The sequence below is a fragment of the Camelus ferus genome, chromosome 7, assembly GCF_009834535.1.
Source record: "Camelus ferus isolate YT-003-E chromosome 7, BCGSAC_Cfer_1.0, whole genome shotgun sequence".
In the NCBI taxonomy this organism is placed as follows: domain Eukaryota; kingdom Metazoa; phylum Chordata; class Mammalia; order Artiodactyla; family Camelidae; genus Camelus; species Camelus ferus.
This window is the reverse complement of record NC_045702.1, coordinates 2,912,022-2,938,208: the sequence shown is the minus strand read 5'-3', so window position 1 is coordinate 2,938,208 and position 26,187 is coordinate 2,912,022. Positions and strand designations below refer to the sequence as shown.

Genomic DNA, 26,187 nt, shown 5'->3' with positions numbered 1-26,187 from the left:
GGTGGTTTCTGGTAAGTTCCTCTGATCCAGCCCGTCCCCTTAGCTGACAGCGCTGTGCCCAGCGCTGGACCCCTGTCCCGGCTGACGATGGCAGGTCAACTGCCTGCAGTCGGTCCTTCTGTTTGATCAGTTCTTTGCCGTATGGTCCTCCTCCTCCTGCCCAGCTGTTCTGCCGCGGTGTATGTTGTCCATCTCCACCGCGGGAGAGTGTCATTTAGTCTCAGCACCAGGTCCTTTCTCCGCTAATCTGTCATGAGCATTTCTTCTGCGGTTCCTCAAAGTTTGCCACTTTTGCATTTCTCTATAATTCTTAACTTCTTAATTTTGATTACATACAAAACCACTTAAAGTTACATAAAATTGACTTTGCTGTTCATATGTCAGAGCCTACTCTGAGTGAGAGTTACAGAATTTATATGCAGGTGTCATTTTTAAGAATTTAAGTTATTTTTGCAAAAAAAAAAAAACTTCCGTTGTGATTTTAACAAGTTAAAAACAGCACATGCGCGTGGTTAGAAAATGTCGTTATTAAAGAATGGCCTTTGCTGGGGAGGGTGTGGCGCAGTGGTGAGGCCTGCTCGGCGTGCTCAAGGTCCTGGGTTCCGCGTCCGGTACCTCCATTAAAAAAATAAATAATAAACCTAATTACCTACCCCCCCAAAAAGAAAAAAAAAAAGAATGGTCTTTGCCTCTCCACTACCGTGTCCCAGTGGAAGCTACTGTTAACTTGTTTGAAAAATACACTTAAAAATACATAAATTATTTTTGCACACTGTTATATTAAAAACAGACTAAAACAGCATCTAGGTAAGTAAAGACCCGGAGATGTGTGCGCTGCTCGCACCCACCCCTGTGAAGCTGGGGCCCCTCCCTCCGTGTCAGGGGTTCGTATCTGGAAGGCGCGGGTTGTGGACGATCACTGGGGACTTGATTGGGGGCACGTGTGAACCGCAGTCAGTAGGGCCTCGTGGAAACTCATTTAACACATTTAATGCAGAGGTTTCAGTTCCTTTCCAGATCTCTAGGGGCTGGCAGCGAAGCCAGCTGCCCCCAGAAGACTGCAGTGCGATGCGACCTTTCATAACAAAATCATGTACATCCCAGGATTCACCAGGGGCTTTTGGTTTGCCTGCTGCTTCCTTGGTCTTCTCGGCAAAGCCATGAGCACCTGATGTTTGTCCAGCTTCTTACAGCCTGAAAAGCACATTCTTGTGACACTGGGTGCCGGAGTCGCACTTCCGACTGCCTGCACTCCGTGCTTCCCACAGGTAGGCCCTCATGGCGTCCCTGACCTCAGCTGTGCTTCACACGGCAGTGCTGCTGTCTCTGACTGCCTGACGATCTCCATACTTCCTCCAAAGTTGCTCCTCAGCCAGGGAACGAGGGTCCCGGTCCCCTCCCAGGAGGTTGCCCGGGCGGCGTGGACATGGCTGTGGGTTCACTCGGACCCATGTCTGCGATGGGCACTCAGCCGTCCGGGGTCGCCCACAGCGGACGCCTGCCTCCTCACCCCCGCACCTGTGACCCCGCCAGCCAATCCTGGATACACCCAATCTCGCCTTTAAAGAGAGAGGCACTCACCTTCAGCACGTTTCCTGGGGCTGCCACAGCAGACGCCTGCAAAGCAGGGGGCCTGGCGCCGCGGAAGTGTGATCTCTGCAGTCCTGGGGGCCGGAGTCCGAAAGCAGGCAGGGCGGGGTGCCCACGTGCCACGTGTCTGTCACACTGGGTGCCGTCCCCTCAAAGAAACCGATTCCTCCCTCATGATGAGGTTGAAATGTCAGGTATCCGGGCTTTGAGACCACCCTGAACTCCCCTTGTCCTGCAGGAGGAAGTAAAGCGGATTTTCTTACAGGGAGCTAACGTGCTAAAGCCTTGTGGTCAGGGGAGATGGAAGGGACAGCATGTCGTTTCAGAGAACGGAAATGTGCCCTCAGGAAGGAACATTCGTGAGACCCTGTTACTGGAAGGAGCAGAAACAGCTACCATCCTGGCACCACAGGACTTCTCCTGGGGGAAGGCTGTTGCCCAAAACTCCTGTTTGAAGGACAGCTCTGTCTGTCCTGAATCTTTTGGACTGGGGGACAGAAAGACGCACGTCCCTCCAGAGTGGCCCGGGGGTGACGCTGGTTCACCCTGGCTCCTACGGCGCACATCTGAGTAGGTGCACCTGTATCCTGGCCCAGTGTAGGAATTACACGTTCTGCCTCTGTTCAGTTTATTTCAAATAGCTGATATACCCAATGGTAAGTGAGGAGCCCCAAAGACAGAAAAATAGTAGTAATTATTAATTATGATTATAAAGAATATAATCATTAAATAATATCAGTAATCAGCCACCTGCATCACTGAGGAAATCCATGCGGTGGTACCAGTTCTCAGCAGCAGGGTCTGGAAGGGGAAACACACGGTCTGGTCCTGCAAGCTGCCTAATCCTCCAGACGTCTCTTCATCCAAGTTGCCAAGGCATTAACCCGGGCAGCCCTTTTAATTGTGAGTTTGTCCAGGTGAACGTTTGGAACCAGGCTTGACACTCCTTGGAGCCTCACTTGTGTGTCCATGAGCAAGAACAGCTGTTCAGCCTCTCGGACACTCAGAGCTGTTCCCTTGGAGGTTGCGGGTTCCACGACTGAGGAGAGACCGCATCACGAGCGTAGCCGCGCAGATGCTCTGGAGATGCTATGCTCATCGGAAAACGTGGCCAGCTCCCGAGCTGACCCTCCGTGGGAGCCCTGCTGCTCCCTGGCAACAGCCAGTCCGCTGGGAAGGGACTTAGCGCTTGCCTGGTTAACACCGCCCCGTCACCAGCAGGTGTTGAGCTGTGCTGGTGCCTGGAGCCAGCGTACCCCTCTGCAGGATGAGGGCTCATGTCCTGACAGTGCGCTCCCTGAAATGCCCATTAGAAATAAATCATGTTATTCTGTGCCATAGACAGTGCTCCGAACCCCAGCTCCTTTACCGCTGTCGCCCTGACTCCAGGTGATAGGAGCCTTAAGTCCTCCGTCTGCCTTCAGGGCCTCCCTCTGACCAGCCCTCTCTGCTCCTGGCCACCCAACCATATTCCCTAAAGATTGTTTCTCTGCCAGATGTCTTCCTGGGCACATGCATTTCTCCCTTTTCTAAGTAAAATGGGAGAAGAAGCATAAAAGTAAAAACTGAATGCACCTCTGGGCCACTGAGATGGAGACCATCAATGGAACAGCATGGATGGATTTTTGAAAAGTTCATGTAAGTGGATCACGTTGGCGGTGAAAGCTAGGTATCTGGGGACATAACGTGATTGGTGAAAAGCGTGATGACCAAGAAAATTAAAATAGCGTCCAAGGCTGCCCACAGTCTGGCCGCATGGACCCTACCTGGCCCGTAGGGCCCCACCCCCGGGTCAGAGCGGCACGACCAGTTTCCAAGTGAAATGTTAGAGGAGCTGACACAGAGCAGATAAAAACAATGTCTTACTAGCATTGAAAGTTCACAGCTGTAGCATGTGCTCTTCAGCTCAATCCAAGAAGGCACTGAGGCTGTTTCCATGGATACCAGATGAGCATACTATAGATTGGGGAGCGTAGATGAAGGTCACAGCCCTTTGTTAATCACCTTCGACATCCATGAACTTCAAACCAGACCTCCAGAACCACCGCTGCCCTTCCCTTGAGGGCCAGAGCTGGGAGAAACGGCTACAGCTTTCCACTGTTACTTCAGTGCCTAGAAAGCTCTTTGCTGACCCTACTAGACCTGTGAAGTATCTCACACGGCCTCCAAGATCCAACCTGTGGGCTTTCTCTAATCACACCGTCTCCTTCCTCCCTGGGGCCCTGAAAGCATTTTTTGCCTCTTTTATCTGTTGTACAAGATACAAAACTTTCCCTTCCAGGCGCTAAGCGCCCCGCAGAGGCAGGACACGTGTGACTGGCTTCTGCACGGCAGCCTGCTAGTGCCTGAGTATCTGTCGAGTCGATGCACTAAGAGAAGTAAGTCAGACAGAGAAAGACAAGTATCACACGATACCACTTACACGTGGACTCTAAAGCAGCGGCGCACTGAGCCCCAGCAACGTGAGGGGACAGTGGCAGGTATTCAGGCAGCACGGAGACCCAGCCCAGCCCCGAGGGGTCACTGCGTCACGCGTCAGAGTCTGCTTATGAGATGTCAAAATATGAACATTTAATATTTTTAAAACAGAAATGTTGCAAACGAAGAAACGGGATCAAAAGCAATCAAAATAAAGCAATGTGTCATTTTATTTTTGTTTTTTTTTTAATTGAAGTATAGTCGGTTTGCGATGTTGTGTTAACGTCTGGTGTACAGCATAGTGATTCAGTGACACATGTAATTTTTTCACATTCTTCTTCACTATCAGTTATTACAAGATACTGAATATAGTTTCCTGTGCGCTGCAGTAGGGCCTTGTTGTTTATCTATGTTACATGTAGCAGTTAGTATCTGAAAGTACTCCCAGTTTGTCCCTCCACCCTGCTCCCTCGTAACCGTAAGTTTGTTTTCTATGTCCGTGAGTCTCTGTTTTGTAAGTAAGTTCATTTGTGTCCATCCATGTTGCTGCGAGTGGCATTGTTTTATTCTTTCTTGGCTGAGTAGTATCCCATTGTATAAATATACCACCTCTTCTTTGACCAGTCGTCTGTCGATGGACATGTAGGTCGCTTCCATGCCTTGGCTATTATAAATAGTGCTGCTATGAACATTGGGGTGCGTGTATCTTTCTGAATTAGAGTTTTCTCCATATATATACATATGGCCAGGAATGCAATTGCTAGATCATATGATGGGTCTGTTTTAGTTTTTTGAAGCATCTCATGCTGTTTTCCATAGCGGCTGCTCCAAACTGCATTCCCAGCAACAGAGCAGGAGGGTTCCCTTGTCTCCACACCCTCTCCAGACTCTCCAGTGGTTTCCATGGATACCTTCAAGCTTTCTCCCGTCGCTGGTTGACATCAGTGCCTTGGAGCTATGGAATAAACCCTCTGTAATCCATGTGCCCATGATTTAGAGTTACTGAGAACTTAGGCAGAGCTGAATAGAAATTTTGAAAGAAAAAAGTTTTTCTTTGAAAAAACAAAACAATAAGAAAAGACTGCTGTAGGGATGTTGGTTCTGTTAACCAATAGTGAGACCCCTAATTAGGATGCCCCTCAAAGTGTGGGTCCTCGCCTGCTGCCTGGAAAGAATTCACAGCCGAGGCAGAGGATAGAGCAAAGCTGCTTTTATTTCTCAGAAGAGGAAATGGAAGAAAAGTGCTGGAACAGGGAACTGTAAGCTGAGACGGGAGGGAGGGACGACTCCTGCCCGTGTCGGGCCACGTGGGCTTCTGTGGGCGGCTTCTGCCATCTCGGCCTCCTGCCGGGTGTGATGGGGCCACTCAGCCCTTGCACCGGCTTTTCTGTCCTTGTATGGGCTTTTTTGGTGGTTGTCATGGTGATTGTCAGCTGTCATGGTGGGTGGGTCTCTTAGCAGCTAATATATGACGATGATCGTATAATGAGGCTCAAGGTCCACTGGAGGTCCCATCCTCCACCACCCTGGACTCCGTCAGTTCTAACCAGTTCTTGTTTCTTCTCTGCTGCTGCCTCCGGGGACTTAGATAAGAGTAACTGGTTTCTAGGGAGGGGCAGGGGTATGATCCTGGGGCAAAGCCTTGGTGACAAAAAGGAAAGTTGCTTTTAGCTAGAATGGCTGCAATCTGGTGGACCCAGCATCCCCCCCAGAAAACCATCTCCCAAGGTTCTGTTCAGCCATGAAAGTTTGAAAGAGAAAAGGGGGAGTGACCTCAGTTAGTCGCTGAGACAGGTGGTCAGAGCCCTCGCCGTCCCCCAGCGCCTGCAGGCTGGTCCTCATCAGCTGCTGGAGCTGCTCTTCTGAGACCCGGGGAGGCAGGGAGACGTCAGCTTTTCTATGAACGAGAGGTGGGGGGTTGGGGGCGCAGGGTCCTGTTGCCTTTCAGTTCCACGTTCGCGCACCATCTCTGGTTTCCGTGCTAGTTTCTGTGTGATCTGTGGTCTCAATTTAGCAGATAGCAATCGCTTAGAAAGTTGCAAAACATTGTTTCTTTTTTAAAAAATCTCTTTAAATCTGATTCCTCACAAACTCAGTTTAGACTTTTCCACTTAGTCTGAATGGCTGTATTTTTGTTAAGTTTTAATCAGTTTTCCTTTTAACAACAAGAAAGCGTGTAGAGAGCTGGGAGCCGCCTGGTCACTGCAGCTCCTTGAACTGCATGTCCAGACCTACATCTGAGTCCCCGCTCCGACCGCGACCTTCGGGGAGCTGGTCTCTGTCTTCTCAGTTCAAGAGCATCAAAGGAGGTGGGTGTAGCTCAGTAGTAGAGCACACGCTTAGCATGCACAGGGTCCTGGATTCAATCCCCAGTACGGCCATTAAAAAGTAAATTAAAAGTTTGGGAAAAAAAAACAGAGCATCAGGGAACTTAGCTGTGTGTGTAAAGTAAGCCACTAGCAAGAGATGTTGACATTTCTTTACCAAAAATACAAAAGCAGTGTCTTATCACAAATTTAACAGATGTGAGTAACTTATCATGAGGCTTTGCAAAGTAGGATGCAGTCCATCTCACTGAAAAAGCGAAAACCTGCCCGGTTCACCTCTCAGCAGTGACTGCCCCTTCACCCCTGCACTTCCCTGGGGCGGTTCTGACCGACACCCCGCTCATCCGGTCAGCTCAGTTATGAGCAGCTACTAGGGACACAGAGTATGAGAGGGTTCCTGCCTGCGGGGTCGTGTTTGCAGGGAGGACACGTAACAGGCGTGTGGCTTCATGGGGTCAGAGCTGCCCTACGATGTGTGCAGGGGACAGGGAGAAGCCGGGGAGCGCCCCAGCTCTGTGCCCGCCCTTGACCTCGGGGAAGTCACAGACACAGGAGGCTCTCCCTAACAAAACCGCTGCTCTGAAAGTCAGCCCTTCACCCCCTCTCCCCTCCGGCAAAGCCACCACCCACTTTACAGATGAGAATATTCACTCTCCATTCATCACGTGGCTAGTTAGGGCAGGGCCAGGACTAGAACCAGTGTTTCATCGCTACAGGTGCCCATGACACCACTTTTGCTCTGGGAAAACAAACTTTTTTGCTGATGGCTCTCCTCAGACATCTGCTCCCCAGACCTGAGCGTCCTGAGCCCCAGTGAGGCCCCAGACACAAGAGGGCACTGCAGCCCCAAGTATCTGCCCCTCGTCCTCCAGGCGTGGGGGCTGAGTTACCAGTGGTCTCCCAGTGCCTGGTGCCTCCTCCAGTTTGAGAAGTCTGCCTTTGATGCCCACGAGGTGCCAGGTGCGGGGCTGTGTGTGGGTGTGCAAACGTGAGCAGGAGGGAGAGGCCTGCCCCCAGTAGCCCAAAGTCTGCACGATTGACAGCTGGTCAAGGGAGCGGACGAGCACAGGAGGGGAGCGGGGTTGCCAAGCGTCTCTGCTGGAGACGGGCTCCCTCACCCACAGGATGGGCACGGACAGGTCAGAGCATGAAGCTGCAGGTCCCTGTGCTTCTGGAACTTACGTCAAGGATGTACAACCAACGGAGAGTTATAAAAGGCAGAATTTGGCAAATTGGGAAGCACTGTAAGTGCTGCAGTTGCCCAGAAAGGGGATGGTTGGTAACTGGTAACAAAGGAGGGCCTTCATCAAGAAGGAAGCAAGAGGAGGTGACCTCTTGTGCCTTGGCTGCCCCATCTGTAAAACTAGGATAATGGTTGATGTTGTTGATGTTGATGAAGGTGGTGTTGTCTTTGCTGTTGATGGTGGTGTTGATGATGGTGATGGTGGTGTTGGTGGTGGTGTTGATGATGGTGGTGGTGGTGGTGGTGATGGTGGTGCTGTTGATGGTGCTGTTAATGATGGTGGTGCTGATGGTGTGGTTGGTGGTGGTGACGGTGCTGATGATGGAACTGTCTGTTGCAGACAACATTTATGTCAGTGAGGATAGTGTGGTCAGTGATGCTGATGATGACATTTCTGTTGTTGCTGTTGTTCTCTCAGCTGTGACCTCATACCTCAGAGGTGGGGCCTTCTGTCGTTCTCACCTGTTCCCTGTAGTGAGGGGAAATTTCCCCTCTGGTTTCTGATGACTGGCAACATAAATTCATGTAGCAGTCAGTTAATAATGGCTATTAATTTTCCAATCTGTGCAAAAATAGGCTAAAATGACCAAAGTTTATCTCTGAATATATCTGTGGAAAAAGAATTTATTTACTTTCTGGGTACAAGAAACAGTGAATGGTGGCCTCAGGACTAGACGAAGTGGATGTTGAAGGTCTGGGTTGCACGTTTGTTAAGTGGGAAGGCTCAGTTTGAGCTTGAGTTTATGCTCTTAACCAACCCTGTCTGCACTGCTGTGGGATCATGATGTCAGGGCTAGGGAGGAAAGCTGAGTGTGTTCATTGCAGGAATTGTCATCACTCGTGGGCCTGGAACCTGGACAGCCCCCTCTTCATTCTCTGGTCTGCTTTGGAGACTTTGTCTGCAGTGTGAACAAGATTCTAAAGGGATGTGTCCTGGGCACCCAGCGACAGGCACAACCACCCAGGGAGGGATGACAGGGCCCCACTTCGGGCTGTATTTCCTTGGCCCAGAGGTGTCTTGAAATTTGGCCCCAGTAAGATATATATGGGAGGGTGTCCTTGGGGGGAGGGAGGATGGCACTGGCTTCCACAAACAGGGTCAGCCTGGATCGTAAGTGGCTTTTCTGACAAAGGTCTGCCTCTAGGTCCCTGTTGTGGATTGAACTGTGTCTCCCCAAATATGCTGAAGTCCTAACTCCCCTGTACTTCAGATTGTAACTTTGGAAATAAGATCGCTGCTTGTAATGTAATGAAATAAGATGAGGTCATTCTGGAGTAGGGCAGGCTCTTAATCCCGCATGACTGGTGTCCTTACAAGAAGAGGAAAAGAGTCACACACACACATGAGGCAGCAGATGCCTCGTGACAACAGAGGCAGAGCTTAGCATGACGCGTCTGCAGACCAGGAGCCCCAAGGGTTGATGGCCCCCTGGAAGCCGGAGGAGATGAGGAAGGGCCCTCCCCCACAGGCCCTGCCTGCGCCTGATCCCAGCCTCCAGCCTCCAGGTCTCTGAGACCAGTCTTAGAATCAATGAAAAACAGTGAATATAACATTTATCCAACATGCCTGTTAATCCTGTCGTGCTACGAAAGCTACAGCTGAAGGGGGAAATCATTTTAAGGTAGTTTGTGTCCCGGCCGTGGGGAGAGGGTATCACGCCCTGGGACCTTCAGGGATCTCCATCTTTCCCTCCACTTTTGATGCACTGAAGCCAGCAGGGCCTGAGCTCTGGCCGCACTTGTGTTTAACTGCTGTGAGCTTCATTTCTGTGCCTCCAGGGCCTTTCAGAAGGCTGTCTGGCCTTGAAGCATTACCTCCAAGATGTGCCCCCCACCCCGACTCAGAGAGCGGCCCACCCGAGGGTGATAAAGCATTTGGTTGACTCGGTTCAACTGTCTCCCCGAAGTGGTCCCCCCACCCTGGCTCACCAGGCCCAGCCCACTTGGGTATCTCAGCCTTCGGATGAAAATGGCTCTCGGCCAGGAGGCTGGTGTTGCAGAGGGACGCCCGTCCTGTCCCACTTTAGCCACACGGCGGCCGAGGCAGGAGAAAGAAAGTTAATTAAGAGCATCACTCGCGTGGCTCCTCAAATTATATTTCTACTCCTTCACAGGGCGTTCAAGTGTGTTATAAAATAGTTCACTGTGGTGTGGATATGTCCTTAATTTTGTTTAAATTATTCTATGTTGCTCACTGACAGGGTAAAAAAAAATGAGGAAATTAGGGGAAGAGATTTTATTTTAACAGGAGGAAATTTTGAAAAGGTGAGTTTTGGGGGTTTTCTTTGAGGTTTTTTTTCTTTTGGTGGTTGTGTTGTGTGAGTTCTTGGTCGCTTTTGGACATGAACCCCTTTTCAGATGCGTTGTTTGCAAGTATCTTCTCCCACCCAGTAGGCTGCCTTTTTGTTGGTTTTGTGAGGGGTGGGGGGAAGAGATTAGGGTTAGTTGGTTAGTTGGTTAGTTAGTTAATGGAGGTCCTGGGGATGGAACCCAGGAGCTCGGGCATGCCAAGCACGCGCTCTACCACTGAGCTACCCTCCCCCCTGAAAGGATGAGTTTCTACAAGGAGTCCTGGGCTGGCGTGGGCACGTCTGCGGACAACACGCACACACTGATGCACACATACACGCGCGTGGCCCCACACAGGAGGTAAACAGGCCCAACCACAGCGGCCCGCACAGCCGCACACGAAACTCGCTGTGTTTGTGTCGTTGTCCACGTCTTGCCCGTCTCTCCCCACTGCTGAAGTTTCCTAGAACAGTGCCTACCCAGCTTCTAACATCTGTGCTCATTTACTTTTTTTTTCACTTCTGTTTCCACCATTTCCACCCCAAAGCAAAGAAAGTCAAACCTCTATATCCACGCACCCGCCACGACCCCTAGGAGATGCTACACTGTTTGAATTTGTTCAGTTATTTTTTTAAATCAGGGTCCTCCGTTTGCAGGAGACTCTGGGGGCCCAGCGGGCCTTGCCGCCCGCCCTCGCCCCCCAGGTCCTGGGGTGCAGCCGGCTGAGATGACGCGTTTTCGTGAGAGCAACAGCACCAGAAGGAAGCAGAGGGGTAATGGGAGCAGCGGAGCAAGTGCTGAGTAGTTCAGGGAACTGAGGGCCCCCAGCGGGGCTGTCGGGGCTGCTTTTAGACTCGTGGACTGTTAGGGCACAAGGGAGCTTAAGGATCCTCTGACCCAGACGCTTTCCAGTGTCTTGTCAGTCATGGCGCCTCTTCTCTGAAAGGGAACTGACTGGGGCGCCCAGTGTGGAGGTGGCCGCCCTCAAGAAGCTCCCAGCTGTCCCTGTGGAAGCCTCCCGCCCAATTCTGTCAGCTCGCGCTGCAGGTTAAAGGAATGGGGGCAGAAGGGGTTAAGTCATAAGGGAAGTCTGCTCCACGGAAATGAAAAGCAGTTGTGCCAAGGGCCTCCGTGTAGCCTCAGGGAGTGTGGGTGGCTCATTGAGCAGCTGTTCTGGGAAGTTTCTCTGCCAGGTGCGCACAGTGTTGTCCAGCCTCGGATGCTCGGTGATCCAGGTGCAGGGATGAGACAGAGACTGCAGGCGGGGAACTCAGGATGGCAGCCCTCGGGGGTGCGGGGGGAATGCAGCTCCAGGGAGGGGCCCTCGTGCCACCCTAAAGGACCAGCAGGTCTGGAGAGAGACGCTCCGGGTGCGTGTGGAGGACAGGGGTGCCTCCTCGTGCCTGGCCCACCTGGCTGGGCTGTGCGGATGTAAACAGCTCACAGAATGTGGAGCCATTCTGAAGACAGTGGCCCTCAGCCCTCAGCCGGGAGCTCTGGGGACGAGGGAACAGGGGTGTCGGGGCTGTGATGGTGCAGGGCACGTTGACCAAGCTCAAGCTTGTCATCATGTGTAGGATTCCTGCAGAAGCCTCCTGTGGCGCGGGGGCTCTGGGCGGTCATTCCCTAACCCCTCCCCCCTGTCTTTGCCATGTGACCATCAGGTGAATGGATGTTAATAGCCCTTTGACTGTATGGTAGTAATGATCTAAAAGTAACAATCACAGGCACATGTCTGTGCGAGGCACAGTGTGTGTGTGTCATTTAGTCCTCAGAACTACTCTTTCAGGTGAAAAAACTCAGGACCAGCTGGTCAGAGTAACTCGCCAAGGGCGCTCAGCTGACCAGTGGTGCCGCTGAGATGAGCAGGCAGGGTCGCTGCGCTTTATCATAAAGGTGTGTGCGTGCCGGCGACCACACGGGTAGAGTGTGCCTGGAGTCGGTCCCAGCAGTGCCACAGACAAACCTGTGCCTCAGTTTACTCCTCTGTGAAATGGGGGTGCAGGACCTATTTCCGAGGGCTGCTGTGAAGACGGATGAGTTGTTATGTGTAGAACACTTAGAACAGTGCGGCCCGTTATGATCAAGGCATAATCATGAACTGCTGCTGCTGTTTTTATTTTTGTTGGTTTTGTCACAGTGGTGTGACAAAGGAAGGGACAGTCAGAGAAAGCACCACCGCAGGGAATACGTGAGAACTGAGGCTCGAAGACGATGCAGGGGCTTGGAGGAGCCCAGGAGGGCGGGGCGCGGGGGAGGAGGGAGGGCGTGCACGAACCTGTGCAGCGGCCCAGCTCCTCTCTGAGGGAACGCGGGGTTCGGGCGGTGTGTGCTGGGAGGCCCAGGGTGAGGTCTGAATGGTCTTGTTTCGTGCCAAGGGTCCCGGCGTTATCCTGCGGGCAATGGAGAACGACTCAATGGTGTTCATCGGAAGAGTGCCCAGGTCAGAACTGGGTGGGGACCCTGGGCAGAGAGGTGAGGAGGGCAGCACTGAGGATGTTACCATGGCGACAGGAGGTGGCACGACCGAGGGTGTCTATCGGGGAGTCGGATGTGGTGCTTCGAGAGAGCAGAGTGTGGAACCACTTCCCTTTGAATGATGTGACCTCCTTCTTCTATATCCCTGAGTCCCCAGGAGAAAAGCAGGAAGCTTGGACCTCGAGTACTGCCTGCCAAGTGCCAGGAGCGTTAGTGGGTCAGCTCGTAGTCACCCCGTTACCCTGAAGGCAGGTAGCGTCATCCCTGCCTCACAGACACTACTGAGAACTGAGGTCCCTGCCGTCGGGGACACACCTGGCATCTGGCGAGTCTCCTGCTTCAATTCAGGGGACCGACCGTGAGGGCGTGAGGGGGAAGGAGGCGGGCAGCCCGGGCAGGGAGGCAGGAGCAGGCAGGCGGACAGACCTCGTGAGGTCCCCACTCGCCAGAGCCCCCAGTCCTGGGTCGAGATACAATCAAGTTCAAAAGGAAGGACGACCTACAATGCAGCCCAGCCTCACTGTGTTCATAAAAAGGAGCCTGTTTTGCAGGCTGTAACGCGTGCATCCAGACAAGCACCGCTCTTCTCAGGTTGCAGAGCAACTTCTTCCAATGAGAGGATGCAGCTCGGAAGGGTTTGGGGTACCCCTTGTCATGTGATCATCATGTAACGGGCTCCCGAGGAATCCAAGGCTCCTCGCTTTGTAACAGGCTGACTGTTGACAGTTGCTGTAAACATCAAACTTAAAGTACCTTCATTACAAATTTAGCTCTAAATGATCTTTTGCACTTTTTAGAAATACAAGCTAACCTGTAAAACAGGTAACAGGCAGCTCTGAGGTTGTTCACGAGAACATGCCCCAGCCTTGGGCCTGGCTGCGCCCACCTCACACTTTCCCAAGGCGTGTGTCCTGTCAGTGAAGCCTTTGTCCTTCATTTAAGCAGCAAATATCAGTTGGCCACTTCCTAGGAGTCAGACACTGTACCTTTCCCCATGTGGGAGGCAAAGCTGTATGAAGTAGGTTCTCAAGGTCCATGTACAGTTGAAAAGGTGAGACATAATCGTACTGCAACTCAAAGCAGAACTCAGAATTCATCACGGGACTACTGCGTCACGATTCAGGCAGACGGTGAGACGTGCTATCACAAGTCGGAGAGGCGCGTTAGTTCCAGGAGCTGCGGGAAGCAGACTCGGGAAAGCCCGGACCCCCCCACCGGTGCAGATCCCAGCTCCACCACGCAAGGGACAGATGAGACCACCAGTGTATGTTTCATCGTCTCTCCTGTAGTTTGCCTAATCCCACAAAACTAATAAAACCGAGCTCCTCTTTTCATGCTCTGTATTCTGTGAATTCTGCGAAACAGCTGAAAGCTGCCCCCAGGCTGATGCATACGGGGCGCGAAGGTGCTGCTGCGGCTTAACCGCAGCTGGTTCCCACAGCCTAGCGCTTCTGCGAATCAGCCGCCAAAGACGCTAGCTGACTCCGGGGAGCATGCCGGGGGCCCCTCGCTTTTTTCTGATTGGGATGGTTTCTCTTGCCAAACATGCCTGCGTGTCACTCGTCATTTCTAGAGCAGTGGGTTTCATGTGACTGTAAAGGGCAAAGTGACACTCTCCCCGTTGTTAGTGAGGGTGCAGAACAGCCCGGCACTCTCTGCGACCCCCGCCGCGTGATGTCACTCACCCGCGTGCGTAGGAAACACGCTCGCTTTCCAGTCCGCTGGACACACGAATTGGACTGAAGCAAGACTCAGTGCTGTGGGGTGTGGCAGGGGGACCCCCAAATCCCAGGCTTGCTGTCAGTGACGGCAAGGCTTCGAAATCAAACAGCAGCCAAGTCTGCAGGGCTGACTAGGGAGGCGTGTCTGCGGAGCAGGTATGTTAGTTGTCGGCAGCAGGTGTAGCAGCTCGGCCGGCCCCGCTTGTCAGTGTGACAGCATCGCCCAGCGTGGAAGCCTTGTGCACCAGGCGCACATAATTCACGAGCCGGCGGACAAGGAGATGCGGGTGCCCTGCCCCGCGGGGCAGCGGGCCGTGGTCTCCGCTGGCCAGAGCCTCCCTCGCATCCGCCCCACCGGCCGCTGGTCCTTGAAACCATTCATTGGTGCTAAGAGAGATTCAGGGGGCAGGGGGTGGCCAGACCTCCAGAGTCTCCGTGGCTGACCTACTGTGAGTCTCGCTTCTGGTGGAAATCGCCTGTCACAGAGACGCCCTCTGAGGACGCAGCGGGAGGAGCGAGGGCAGCGCCGTCTCTGCAGATTTTCTTTTATGCTGGTGCCTGTTTTGCGTTCCAGTTCCACGTCCTTTTTAAGCACCTCGCTTTCATCTTTGGTTGTCACCTGTCTCCGTCCAGTCACGCAGGTGTAAATTAATCTTCTGAAATGAACGGGACTGGAAACCAGAGACACAAAAATAAATATTTTCTGTTTGCAGGTCTGCAACTCAGCGCTTCCCTTTCTGTAACTGGCATTTCTCCCCGCCCGGCAGCAGGGTCTTTGTTGACCAAAACTACCTCATGTGTTGGTTGTGGATTCACTTGCTTCAATTTATTTTCCCCCTTGGGAACAATAAAAACTGGGAAGTCAGATTTTTAACTTGAGCCAAAATAGTCTCTGTCGCTAACCGAGTGCTGTTCTCATGGCGGTCACCTCTCTGTGAGCAAAGGCTCAGCAAGTGTCACTGTTCTGCGTCGGTGAGCGCACGGCTCTGCACTTCAGGCTGAGCGTTAGCTCTCTTGGGTGTGCTCCGGGGTGCCCCAGCCATGAGACAGGCTTGCCTACCACGGGCTTAAGAAGTATTAGGGCGGGGCAGAGAGAACCATGATGCACGTGTTTCTGTCTGCGCACGTGCGTTCACGCGTGCTTCCCCACGTGAGTAGAGAAGCGTGTGCATCAGGGTGTCAGTAGGCGTAACAGCGAGACCCAGATATTTACTAGATGATGGGGATGTGCAGAGAAATACAACTGTGTGCTTTCATAAGGCAGCTCCTCTAGCCTAAGGCTCGCCAAAAACATGCCTGGAAGGGCGGCCGAGAAGGAGCCAGAATATCGGCCCTGCTTCTCCGTCCACACTTTCCTCCTGTCCATCCTCATGCCCACTGCCGGCTGACGCGCCTTCGTCTCGGGGCGGGGCCTCCGAGCGCAGCGTTCTCGTCTCCGGAAGAGCCCGCGTCCGTCCCCCGGGAGCTGGGGAGATGAGCCGGCGTCTCCCTGCGCCCAGGCGGCGGCTGTTCCCGCTTGCCCCGCAGCCTCTGCCACCCTCACTCAGAACAGGCCTCAGCAGCCCTGTGTCCTCCAGGTGCGACTCGGGGAAGAAGAGTCGCTGGGTGGGAACCACCAGAGCGCCGGCGGCAGAGCTGGAGCCAGGACAGGTCTCCTGAGGGCGCCCTTGCTCACAGGGCGGGCAGACTTCCGAGCCGTGCCCCTGCCTCTGGTGGCTGTCGGCAAAGCGCGGCTGGGCTCCTGTCCGAGACTCTGAGCTCCTTGGTGGCAAATGCTTGGTCTGCCTCTGCCGCTGTCCCCTGCACCTGGCGCTGTGCCTTGCCCGTGGTAGAGTCTCAGTGTCTGTCAGGCTGAATGACACGCAGAGCAGAAGGAAAGCGCGGAGAGGACGTGTGAGAGGAGGGGCAGCCCGCAGCGCGCCGCCGCCTCCCGGCGCCTCTGCAGCGACCGCGCCGTGTCCCGGGCTGGGGCCACGACAGCCTGTGCCCAGACACGGAGGAGGAGGGACTTTGGGGAGCAGTGCCACACGGCAAGGGCTTCCGCTGCACAGAGCAGCGCGGCCAGGCAGGCAGCTGTTGGCTGGACGCACCTAAGATCACTTGGAAGAAGAAGTGAAGAAACCGCCCTAAACCCTCCGCAGTGAAGCCCCTCCGGGGGCCCGTCAGCACAGCAGGCTTAACGGTTTCAGTGAGTCGGGAGGGCACCCCCCCGAGGCTCGGGTGCCGCTCCCGTAGTTAGCGTGTTTCCTGTTTCCTCACGGACGCCCTGGAGGAGCAGCACTCGGGTCGGAGCATCACCAAGTCCGAGTGTTTTCCTCTCAGCTGGGAATCTGCTGCTGCTACTTCATTTCTTATAAGGAAGTTTGTTTTCAGTGTTTTCCTCAGTTTTCAGGAACCTACGCGCCACAGCAATCTCAAAACGAGGGGGTAACTTTAAAATTCACACGGGGCAGTGGGCCGGGACCACCCGGGCCAGAGAAGCCCGCGTGATGGCAGTGTGAGGGGGAGAACGCAGCTCCTGGACCGCTGATGGCTGTGGATGGAGGGCACCCCCTCCCAGAGGACGGCCTGACCTTCAGACAGCGTCTGGCTCGTTGGATGGGGTGAGGTTACAATCAACAGGTTTAAACTACACACAAGGCTGCTTTGTCACTTTAGTTCTGTGTCCTCTTCAGTTAAATGTAGTTTTTATTCATACTGTTTCTGTTCGGCTATCCTAAAGAATAGTCTATGTTAAAATGACAGGATGACACGCTTGTGATGCAGCTCTCAAAAAAGAGTGTAATCCAGATCCTGTCAGTGGAGACGGCTGCCCCGGGAGCTTAGAGGAACGGGCGGGGTGCGGCGTGTCTCAGGGAGACAGCAGCCCGAACCGCAGCACAGGGACACGGGGGTGGACTCGATGGTCCTCCTCGAGCTGCAGTTAAATTTGCTGCCTTGATACGTGACGGCCAAGTACACGCTTAGGAACCTTCCTCCCTTCGCGGTTGATCGTTCAGCACACGTTTTGTCTGTGGCACTGGCTCCCGGTTCAGATTAGGCCCCGGGTGACGCGCACCCCCGGCACAGGGATCCCGGCATGCGTGTGTCTGTCTGTCTGTCTGGGGTGGGGTGGACGCTTGGTAAGAGCAGTTGTGTCTTTAAAAGTGAACTTTAGTGTGACAGTTGCTGCCAGGGGTACTTGCAGCACTTTTCAGGCGACAAGTTAGAAAGAACACAGGAGAGAAACCTGCAGCAGTAAAGAGTGGGCCCTAACTGGCGTGAGAGCAGGTGACAGTGCGATTTAAGGGGACAAAGCAGGGAGGGGCAGTTTGCAGTCACACACACACACACGCGCGTGCCAAACACAGAAAGCTGTCTGACTCCACTCAAAATTTGAAGATTGTAAGTTAAAGCAATACCAAGATGTAATATTTGCCCATTAGAATAGTTAACAAAAAAACCCATACTTCTTTTTTTTAAGTTGTAACATAGCCCTCCATACACCGTTAGTTGGAGGCTGACGAGACAGTGTTTGTTGGAGTCCTGGGGTCTGTGCCTGGCGTGGTACCTGCCCTCGTCCCCATGCCCACCCTCCCGGGACCACCCTCCCTCCCATCGCATTGGCAAAGGCACTGGAGCGGATATGAACTTCAACCCAGGACGTCCCAGGAGCCGCTGTGCCTCTGCAAGCTCCCTTCCCGTGTCCCGTGGCAGCAAGTGATGTCCGCCCCAGATAAAGGCTGCCCTTTCAGAGAATGAGGACATTGCCTGCAGGAGACCAGCCCGGCTTCCGCCGACCTGGTCATCAGGATGCAACGTTAGCAAGGAAGAAACTTCCCTTGTGTTAAAGCCCTGAGATTTGGGGGTGTTGTGTTCAAAACCACAGCTTATTCAGTGAAAACTGACCAGAAAAACCTTTTCAACACGGCAGTTACAGTGCTAGTAACCGGCTTAACCAGCACATTCTCTCCTGTGGGCGAAGACGCGTGTTAGAGGGATTTCTGCAGCACTGTTTATGGTAAAGAAGAAACAAGGAAACAGCCCAAACATCCATCCGCAGGGCATGGATCAGAGAATTGCGGTGTATCCGTGTCATGGACCATGGTGCATCTGTTAAAGACGAGGTTTCACGGCTTGCTGGAAGTCTGTATACAACTGTGCATTACAGTGGGTACCATCCTGCGGCTTGATGCTGTCACGCAGCACAGTGCTTCTCACGCTTGCCCAGGGCTCGTGTGCTCTGCGGCCCTCCGCTGGCTGAAGAGACTGCACCTGGGTCGCCCCTCTCCTGCTCATGGCCAGCTGGGCAGCTGCAGCTCAGACACAGTCGCCGTGAAGGACAGTCCACCACGTGGGCCCCTGTGTCCGCGTGCAGGGCTCTCTCTGAGACGTGGTCCAGGAGTAGACGGTCTGGTCAGGTGTCAAGGATCTTTGGGTTTCAGAGCCATCGCTAAATGGTCCTCCGCGGTGGCTGTGCCGTTGGCCCCGTCAGTCTGGATATCGAGGCCATGTGTGTCACAGCACATGAGATATGCTGTATGTTATACTGCATGTTATTATGAGTACATCCCATGTGGCAAAAGTGTCTTCTAAATATGCCAGGAAATGACAACTACTAACTTCAAGGCAGCAGTTACCTCTGGAAACGGAGCTGGCAGGTCAGGGAAGGGCGCACCGGCGACCTCAGATCTGTGGATTATGTTTTATGTTGTTAAAACAGAGGCGGTGCGGCACACCGGAAATTGACGCAACATTGTACACTGAGCTATACTTCAGTTAAAAAAACAGAAAACCACACATGCAAAAGACATCACCTAAAAATGAAAGACAAACGCAATGACAGGTGACTTCACAATCAACACAATAGACACCAAAAAAGCAAGCCTAGGGCAATGTGATGTAACCTTAAGATTTGCTGAAGCTGAGATTTACATGCAAGTGTCTTTTGGGTGGTTTATCTGTGCGTTTGAATATTTGCGTATGTGTGAATACGACCACATATTTGCAGAGAAACACTTTGGGCCATTTTTAAAAACCATTTAAGTTACTGCTGGACAGTGATGGTAAGAAGGGTCTTTAACTTGTCACTTATTCTTTTCTTTAGTGTTTGAATTTAAAAAAAAAACAAAACATGTAGCAAGTTCACTAATTTAGAAACGAGAAGGGACTAATGCAGGCGCAGAAACCTCCCTGTTGTGTGGACGAGAGGAGGACACAAAGCTCTCGAAACCTGTGTTTTCTCATCTGAAAAGTATGGTTCGAAGCGTCTGCTTTGCTGAGCTGCTGTGAGGATTAGAAATTGTTCACGCTGAACTCCCAGCAGAGCGCCTTCTCCGTAGTAGGCACTAAATAGATAATGGTTGTTTGTGTTATTAATGAGGATGTGGGAGCCGCTCTGTTTGCAAATTGACTCGCCCTAAACTGTGCAGAGCCGTCAGGAGCTGATCTGGTCTCCCCCACGCGCTCCCCAGGGGGAGGTGGGTCTTGGAGCCGGAAAACTTAGTTTGGCTGGATGATTGAAACCCACAGCCAGTGTTTAGGTCTCTTTCAGTGAGTGCTGTCCCTTCAGGTTAAACGCGCGGTGTCCCACGTCACTGCTGCCCCCTCCCTGTCCCTCGGTCGAGGGCATCAGAGTTAGCAAATCAAACGTCAGGACGCCCAGTAACATTGGATTTCACGTGAACAACAAATTTTTGTAGCAAGTCCCAGCGCTGCATGGGACATATATATACTAAAATACATACACATAGTTTATCTGAAATTCAAATATAGCTGGCTGGCCTGCACTTTTGTAGACAGTGCGAGCTGTGGGAGAGTGGAGAAGGGGCACACGGTGGGGGATTGGACCCCTAGACCCTGGATGGGCACTGGATGGTGTCTGGGCCCCAGCCTGGGCGGTGGGCAGGCCGCGAGGTCCATGGCTGGTGTGACCCACGGGGCATCTCACCCCTTAGCGGCACCTCAGACCCATTGCTTTCCTGCCACACCCTCTCTGGGCCCTGGGCTAGGATGTCCAGCCCGCAGCCCCCTGGCTTTCAGCTCCCTTGTTGCACGGCCCGTGAAGCGGCAGGAAGCCTGATGATTCCAGGGAAGCCACTGAGTAGCACGTCTCCTCCAGCTCAAAGCACCACCTCGTGGGCTCACAGCGCCCCGGAGCCCCCGGCCTGAAGCCGAGGAACAGCCCTGGAGCCTGGGTGGCCCCAGGACGGATCTGGCTCGCTCTGCCCACCGGCTTCCCGCCTACCTTCTCTCCCCTCTCTCCCCTCATCCTCCCGAGTCCCTGGGGCCCAAGGGCAGCCCTCCCCTGTCGGGTTTCTGGTCATTCATTCAGCGTCCACTCCACAAAGGTGTAATCCAGCCCCAGCTGCGCGCTGAACACTGTTCTAGACGCTGGAAAGAGCGGCAGTGAACCAGACAGGTTTTCAGAGTTTCTTCCTACATGTTCCAGTGCAGTTGAAAGGGACAGCGTGCAAATAGCCTGCAGATCCATGCCGCGGGGGTTTTCTGGTGTCTCGGTCCGTGCGGAGCTCAGTGAAGAGCCGGGCCCGGGTGGAGGCTGGTGGGACGGGCGTGCAGGGGTCCTTTTCCACTGGGTGGTTGGGGGAAGCCTTGAGCAGAGACTTAATGAAGATGGAGACGAGCCACGTCAGTGTCTGGGGACAGAGACCCAGACAGAGTGACAGACAGAGGTGTCCTTCGGGCCCTGCAGGAAGGCCAGCCCCCAGGGCCGAGATGCCGTCAGAGACACCACCACGCCTGCCTCTGAATATATGTTCAAAGTATTGGAAAAAGGGTTTAGAAAGGCCTCCTTTCCCTCCTGGACTCTCCTTTTGCTACAGAGAAGAGCGAGGTCGACCTGTAGACCGGACTCCAGCTGCCCAGGCTGCTGGGCCTGGGCTGTGGTTGCCTGACCCCCTCAGGGCCATCCACCTTGGGACGGCCTCGGGGCTGGAAGCCGAAACACAACTGAATGTTTGCAGCATAATCCTGTTACCCTGGAAAGTTCTTACCACGTGTCACAGGAGCCCAGTGGAGGGGATGGCTTCCTCCAGGAGCAGCCAGCAAAGCGGCTTGGAAGGTGGCTTGGGACCGAGGCTGGAGTGACCACCCCCTGTTCCTGTCAACGACGGCCACATGGGGCTGTGTCTGGAGAGTCAAAATTAGGTTGCTGGGGTCTAGACCAAATGGACTGCCTTGTAAAACGATGCTGCATGTCCTTAGAATGATCTAAAAGCACACGCTTCTAACTGGGCGCATTGAAGCACAGAGTTAGGAAGACGCGCCCTGACCCCAGGGGCCTGGCCTCTGCTGTCCGTCCTTGATGGCTCTCCTGCGGAGCCATGTGTGCAGGGTCCCCACGAGCAAATGTCATGAAGACTTGGTTCTCTTTTGTTTTCAGCCAAACTAACCTGTCCTTTCTGTTTCTCCTCTGGTCTCTCTTCTCTACCCGACACAGGTCCTGGGGTCCCCACGGTGACTGTACACAACACCACAGACAAGAAAAGTAAGTGCTTTTTGGTCTTTTCTGAAATCTTGCTGCGACTCGGGAGGAAAGAAGCAAGAGAGCTGTGTGAGCTCACCCAGGCACACAGTCTGTTTGGAGACAGGGAAGGGCCATATCCTGGTGGCTCAGAGTCAACCCCGCCACCACCCACGCTGGTCAATATGATGGAAGTGGAGGTCCGAGTCACCCAGCCAGGAGGTCCCCGACCCCACCAGTGCCAAGGCCTCGTCTACGACGCTGAGCCGGGCACACAGCCCCGTGACCAGAGCGGCCAGCGTGGGCTCCCGAGGCCAGCCCTGCCCACATCCTCCCTCCTCTGGACCCTCCCACTGGGGCAGGGCCCCTGGGTGCTCTGAGCGCATGTCTCTGTGGGTCTGGGGGCATCGTCATGGCACCGATGTGAGGCGGGGGCTTCACATCCATGCCGCTGCAGGAAACCTTCCAGGGGCTCTTGAAGGCCCCACGCACTCTGGGGTTGACGTGTGTATGTGTGTATTTACGCAAAAAAATGGAAACGATGTTGCAGTCCCAGGCAGACCCTCTGTCAGGCTGCGAAGTAGAGAGCTTGACCTGGTCCCTTTCTCAGCCTTACTCTGCCCGAGTGCCCGAGGAATCCTGAGCCTTTACTTTCCCTGGTCCCCCACTCCTTCCCACAGTGCCACCCCCTCGGGTACCGCCGTCCCTGGCAGACACTGCTCGGTGTCCCCCCTCCGCACAGGGAGTCGGGCCCCAGGGCGGCCTATGCAGTCCCCGCGGGAAGCCATCTGCCTCTTGTCTCGGTGGAGGGTTTCAGGGGTTCCCCGAGGAGAGCCGGTTAGAGGAGAGTCTTGAAAAGGAGAGCTCCAGAAGCATTCAGACATGAGTTAAAAAATGGTTAAAGTGTCCAAAAGTGGATAAAACAGATTTATTTAAAGAGGTGGTATTTAGAAATATTCCCGGGTAATGCTAATATTCTGCAAAACTGTCAGATCATGGCTGGACGCCCGGAACTAAAGGTAAGCAGTGATACAGTCAAAAGTAAATAAATAATTTAAATGCAAAGAAAAAAAGGCCCACCAAAACGGACGCCAGGATGGGTATGAAGGCCGCTCAGAGTCCTCGTGTGACACCCAGGGGTACACAGGTGGGGGGCTGGCAGGAAGCATCCTTCTAGCGTCCTCCCCGGGCTCGGGGGCAAGTTCTCTAGGTCAGGAGAGGCGCCCAGCCTCTGGCCTCTGCTCCAGCACAGCTGGGACCGTCCTGGGGGCTGTGAGATTTGGGGGTCTGGCCATATGTCCGAGAGAGGCAGGGACCCCCAGGGCTGGAGAGCAATGGTCTGTGCTGCTCACCCGTGGGCGGAGGGCGTGGAGAGCCCACGCGGAGGCCGGCCCGCCAGGGCGGGTGGACCCCCAAACAGGGCACAGCCCGGAGGGGTTGCAGACACCCCCCAGCGCAATAGGGCTCTTTTAAAGTTCTTCATCTTAGCTGTAGTTTTCACTTTAAAAAGAGAAATCTTTCATACACCGTCAACTAGGGAAATTTCTTTTCTTTAAAGATGTGTATTATTCATTTTGAATATTTGTTAAAACTTAAGAATACGTAGATAATTTCCTAATATTTTATGAAGTTTTTCCCTTCTTAAAAACATGTAGCCTGATGAAAACTGGGTGAGATGTATGGTTCCTGCATTGCACCAAGGTCAGTGTCCTGTCTACATACTGTACTAGAGCGATCACACTACAGTCATCGCACCGCAGTCATCGCACTGCAGCCGTCACACCACAGTCAGCACACTGCAGTCATCACACTGCAGTGGTCACGCTACAGTCATCACACTACAGTGACTACACCACAGTCATCACACCTCAGTCATCGCACCGCAGCTGTCACAGTACAGTCATCACACTACAGTGACTACACCACAGTCATCGCATCGCAGCCATCACACTGCAGCCGTTGCACTACGGTGACTACAGTCATCGTCATACCACAATTATTGTGCCGTGGCTGTCACACCGCTGTCACTGCAGTACAGTAATCACACGACAGTGACTACACTACAGCGATCACACTGCGGTGATCACACTACAGGCTGCATGTGGGAACAGAGGGAGGGGGTGGAGGCTCGTGGGACATTTTCCTGCTCTTGGGCCTCAGAATCCTTAACCGTGATCACATCCAGGCCCGAATGTGGCTGAAAGGCAAACTGCATTCTTAAAAGGTAGGCACGGTGTGACCCCATGACTTGGACAGAGTAACAGGACCCTCCAAAGAAGTAAAAGTATTTAAGTGATGGCTTTCTTGAGAGTCACATCTAGTTTTTAAATTACCAATTCATAGGAAGTTTCCAAAACAGTGCACTGAGCTCTGTGCTACCCCAGCAGTGACCTCCCCCTGTTCCCACATGCTGGATAAAGTCACCGTCATTCTCCTAAGGCCCACGTGTGAGTGAAAATGAAAAAGGTGTGTATCTCAGACATGTCTGAACACACCAGTACAATATTTCATCTGTTCTGTTTATAAGGTAAAGAAACGCACGGGGTCCGTGCGGCGCTCTGAGAGAGCTCAGGAGAGCGTTTGCCAGGGCCCTCCCGCGGGGCAGGGCTTGCCGCCCCCGAGCCTGAGGTGCTGCCCAGCTCTCCTGGGCAGCCGAGCGTCCGCCTCCTCCCCCCGTTGGCGGGAGCTGCGGGAGCCAGGCAGCCCGGGCCGTGCCGGTCGGTCGTGGGCTGTCGGCCGTAGCCTGCGGCGCCGCTCCCGACAGCGGTGTTTTGAAGAAGCGTCTGACCGTCTGCAGGTGGCCCGCCCTCCCGTGCTGCACTCCCGGCAGCAAAGGGACGGGACCAGGGGGACGGGAGGTGAGCAGCAGTAGCTCCCGGGAGGAGGCTGCCTTGCACGGGGAGTCCCGTTCCTCTCCGTGACATGTCCCCTGCAGGGGACACCCTGGTGCTTCCTCTCAGCTGAGCGCTGGCTGACAGGACAGGACAGCACTCGCGTCCCGTGACAGCGTGTGGCGTTCTCTCCCGTCACCTTTGCTTTCCAAGCCTCCGCGTACGTTAGAGTCGAGCTCCGGAGCCTAGTTCAGCCTCGGGAGGCGCTTCCTCCTGGCTTCGCCTGTTTCTGCGTTTATAGTTCTCAGTGCAGAACAGGATGTCAGAATTGTTTGGACGTTTGACGTAAGCCACCAAATTAAGTTGGAAGGTGAGTGATGACTGCGGCTGTGCTGCTGTGGTACCCACCGCCCCAGAGGACACGGGTGTTTGTGTTTGGGGTCTGACTGAGTTCAGACGCGGTGGCTTGAGCGGCGCCAGGAAGACGCTCCCCGCCCATCCCCCCCCCACCCAGCAGGTGCCGGAAATAGCCTCGCAGAGCCATCCCCACGGGCCAGGACGGCACACCTGCACGAAGGCTTCTTTTAAAATATGGAAATCTCTTACATCCATTGGGTTTGCATTTAGGCAAGTGTGACAGGAAACTCCAGGTAGCAGCTGTTCAAACTGGGCGGAAGGCACTTCCCTCCATGTGCCGCTCAGGGCTGCAGTGGCCACTTCGTAATTGTCACCCCGCCACCTGCCCCGCCCAGCGCATGTCAGCGTGTAGCTGTCACCCTCTGGGGTGCTTCGTAGTGCAGAGTGGCCCTCGCACCTGCACTCTAGGCTGGAAGACAGGAGGAAGGGTCATGCATGAGGGTGACTCCGGTGATGGGGGCAGTCCCTCCGCTGTCTTCCTGAGGAGCCGCCAACACTTCTGCTTCCATCTTCCTGGTTATGACTCAGCCGCGCGTCCAGGCCTGGCTGCCAGGAGCGCTGGGCAGTGTCTTTGATCCGGGCTTCCTGCCACCTCAAAGTCAGGAGGCCATCACTGAGTGATGACAGCTGCCCTGACCACCACCGCGATCTCAGCGGCTCTGTGTTTGGCTTCTGGGGGCTGTGGGAGCCCACACAGGGCTTACACAGGTGAAGTGTGCTGTGCCCAGTTCTGAGGCGTGGGTCGCAGCTCACGGGGTCCGCAGGGGTCTTCCTTCTGAGGCTAGTGGGAGAAGCTGTCCCAGCCCTCCCAGCGACTGCGGGCTGGCTGGCCGCCTTTGGCGTCCTTGGCTTAGGAGACATTGCCCGGTCTCTCCGTCTTCTCCGTGTGTGCAGGTCTGTGTCCACATCGACCCTTTTCACGAGGACACCAGTCACATTAGATCAGGGCCCATCCATGGCCTCAGTCTAACTTGACTTGCTCTGCAAAGACCCCATTTCCAGATGAGGCCACCCTCCCAGGTCCTGAGGGCCGGGGCTTCAGCGTCTTTTGTGGGGACACGATTCCAGCCAACACGCAGCAGAGCACGGGCTCCGTTCTGCCCGCGCAGAGTGCAGGCGGGTGCTCCTGGCTGCCCGCCTGGCCTGGGACTGCAGGTTCCTTCCAGAGTGTGGCCCCAGCCTGTCCAAGGGCCGGGCTTGTGGCCCTGTGGATGGGAAGGGGGAAAATGGGAGGACTTTGTGGGGTTTTTGTGTCGAGACCTAAAGTGACACAGCCCATCTGCCCGACCTTCCTCACGTGGGCCCCCGACGGCACGAGGGCCCGCGTGCCTGGGAAGGAGGGGAGACTGACGGGGTCAAGGGGAAGGAGGCCGAATCCAGGAGGCAAGTCCCTGAGAGGAGTGATCTTGTG

General features: G+C 54.2%; 1 protein-coding gene and 1 long non-coding RNA gene across 6 annotated transcripts in view; one reads left to right on the top strand and one right to left on the bottom strand.

Annotated features, from left to right (window-relative positions):
• DPP6 (dipeptidyl peptidase like 6) overlaps positions 1 to 26,187 on the top strand; it is an 846,041-nt gene that overhangs the window by 791,016 nt on the left and 28,838 nt on the right. For all 5 annotated transcript variants that reach the window (XM_032483043.1, XM_032483045.1, XM_032483041.1 and 2 more), the window contains exon 17: positions 21,505 to 21,552. In XM_032483043.1, the coding sequence (XP_032338934.1) occupies positions 21,505 to 21,552 (48 nt within the window). The remainder of the gene's footprint in view (positions 1 to 21,504; positions 21,553 to 26,187) is intronic.
• Positions 3,484 to 20,591, bottom strand: LOC116664772. Its single transcript, XR_004321191.1, has 3 exons — positions 20,513 to 20,591; positions 20,156 to 20,160; positions 3,484 to 3,495 (listed from the first exon to the last, which is right to left on the bottom strand). It is a non-coding gene; the product is annotated as an uncharacterized LOC116664772 (long non-coding RNA).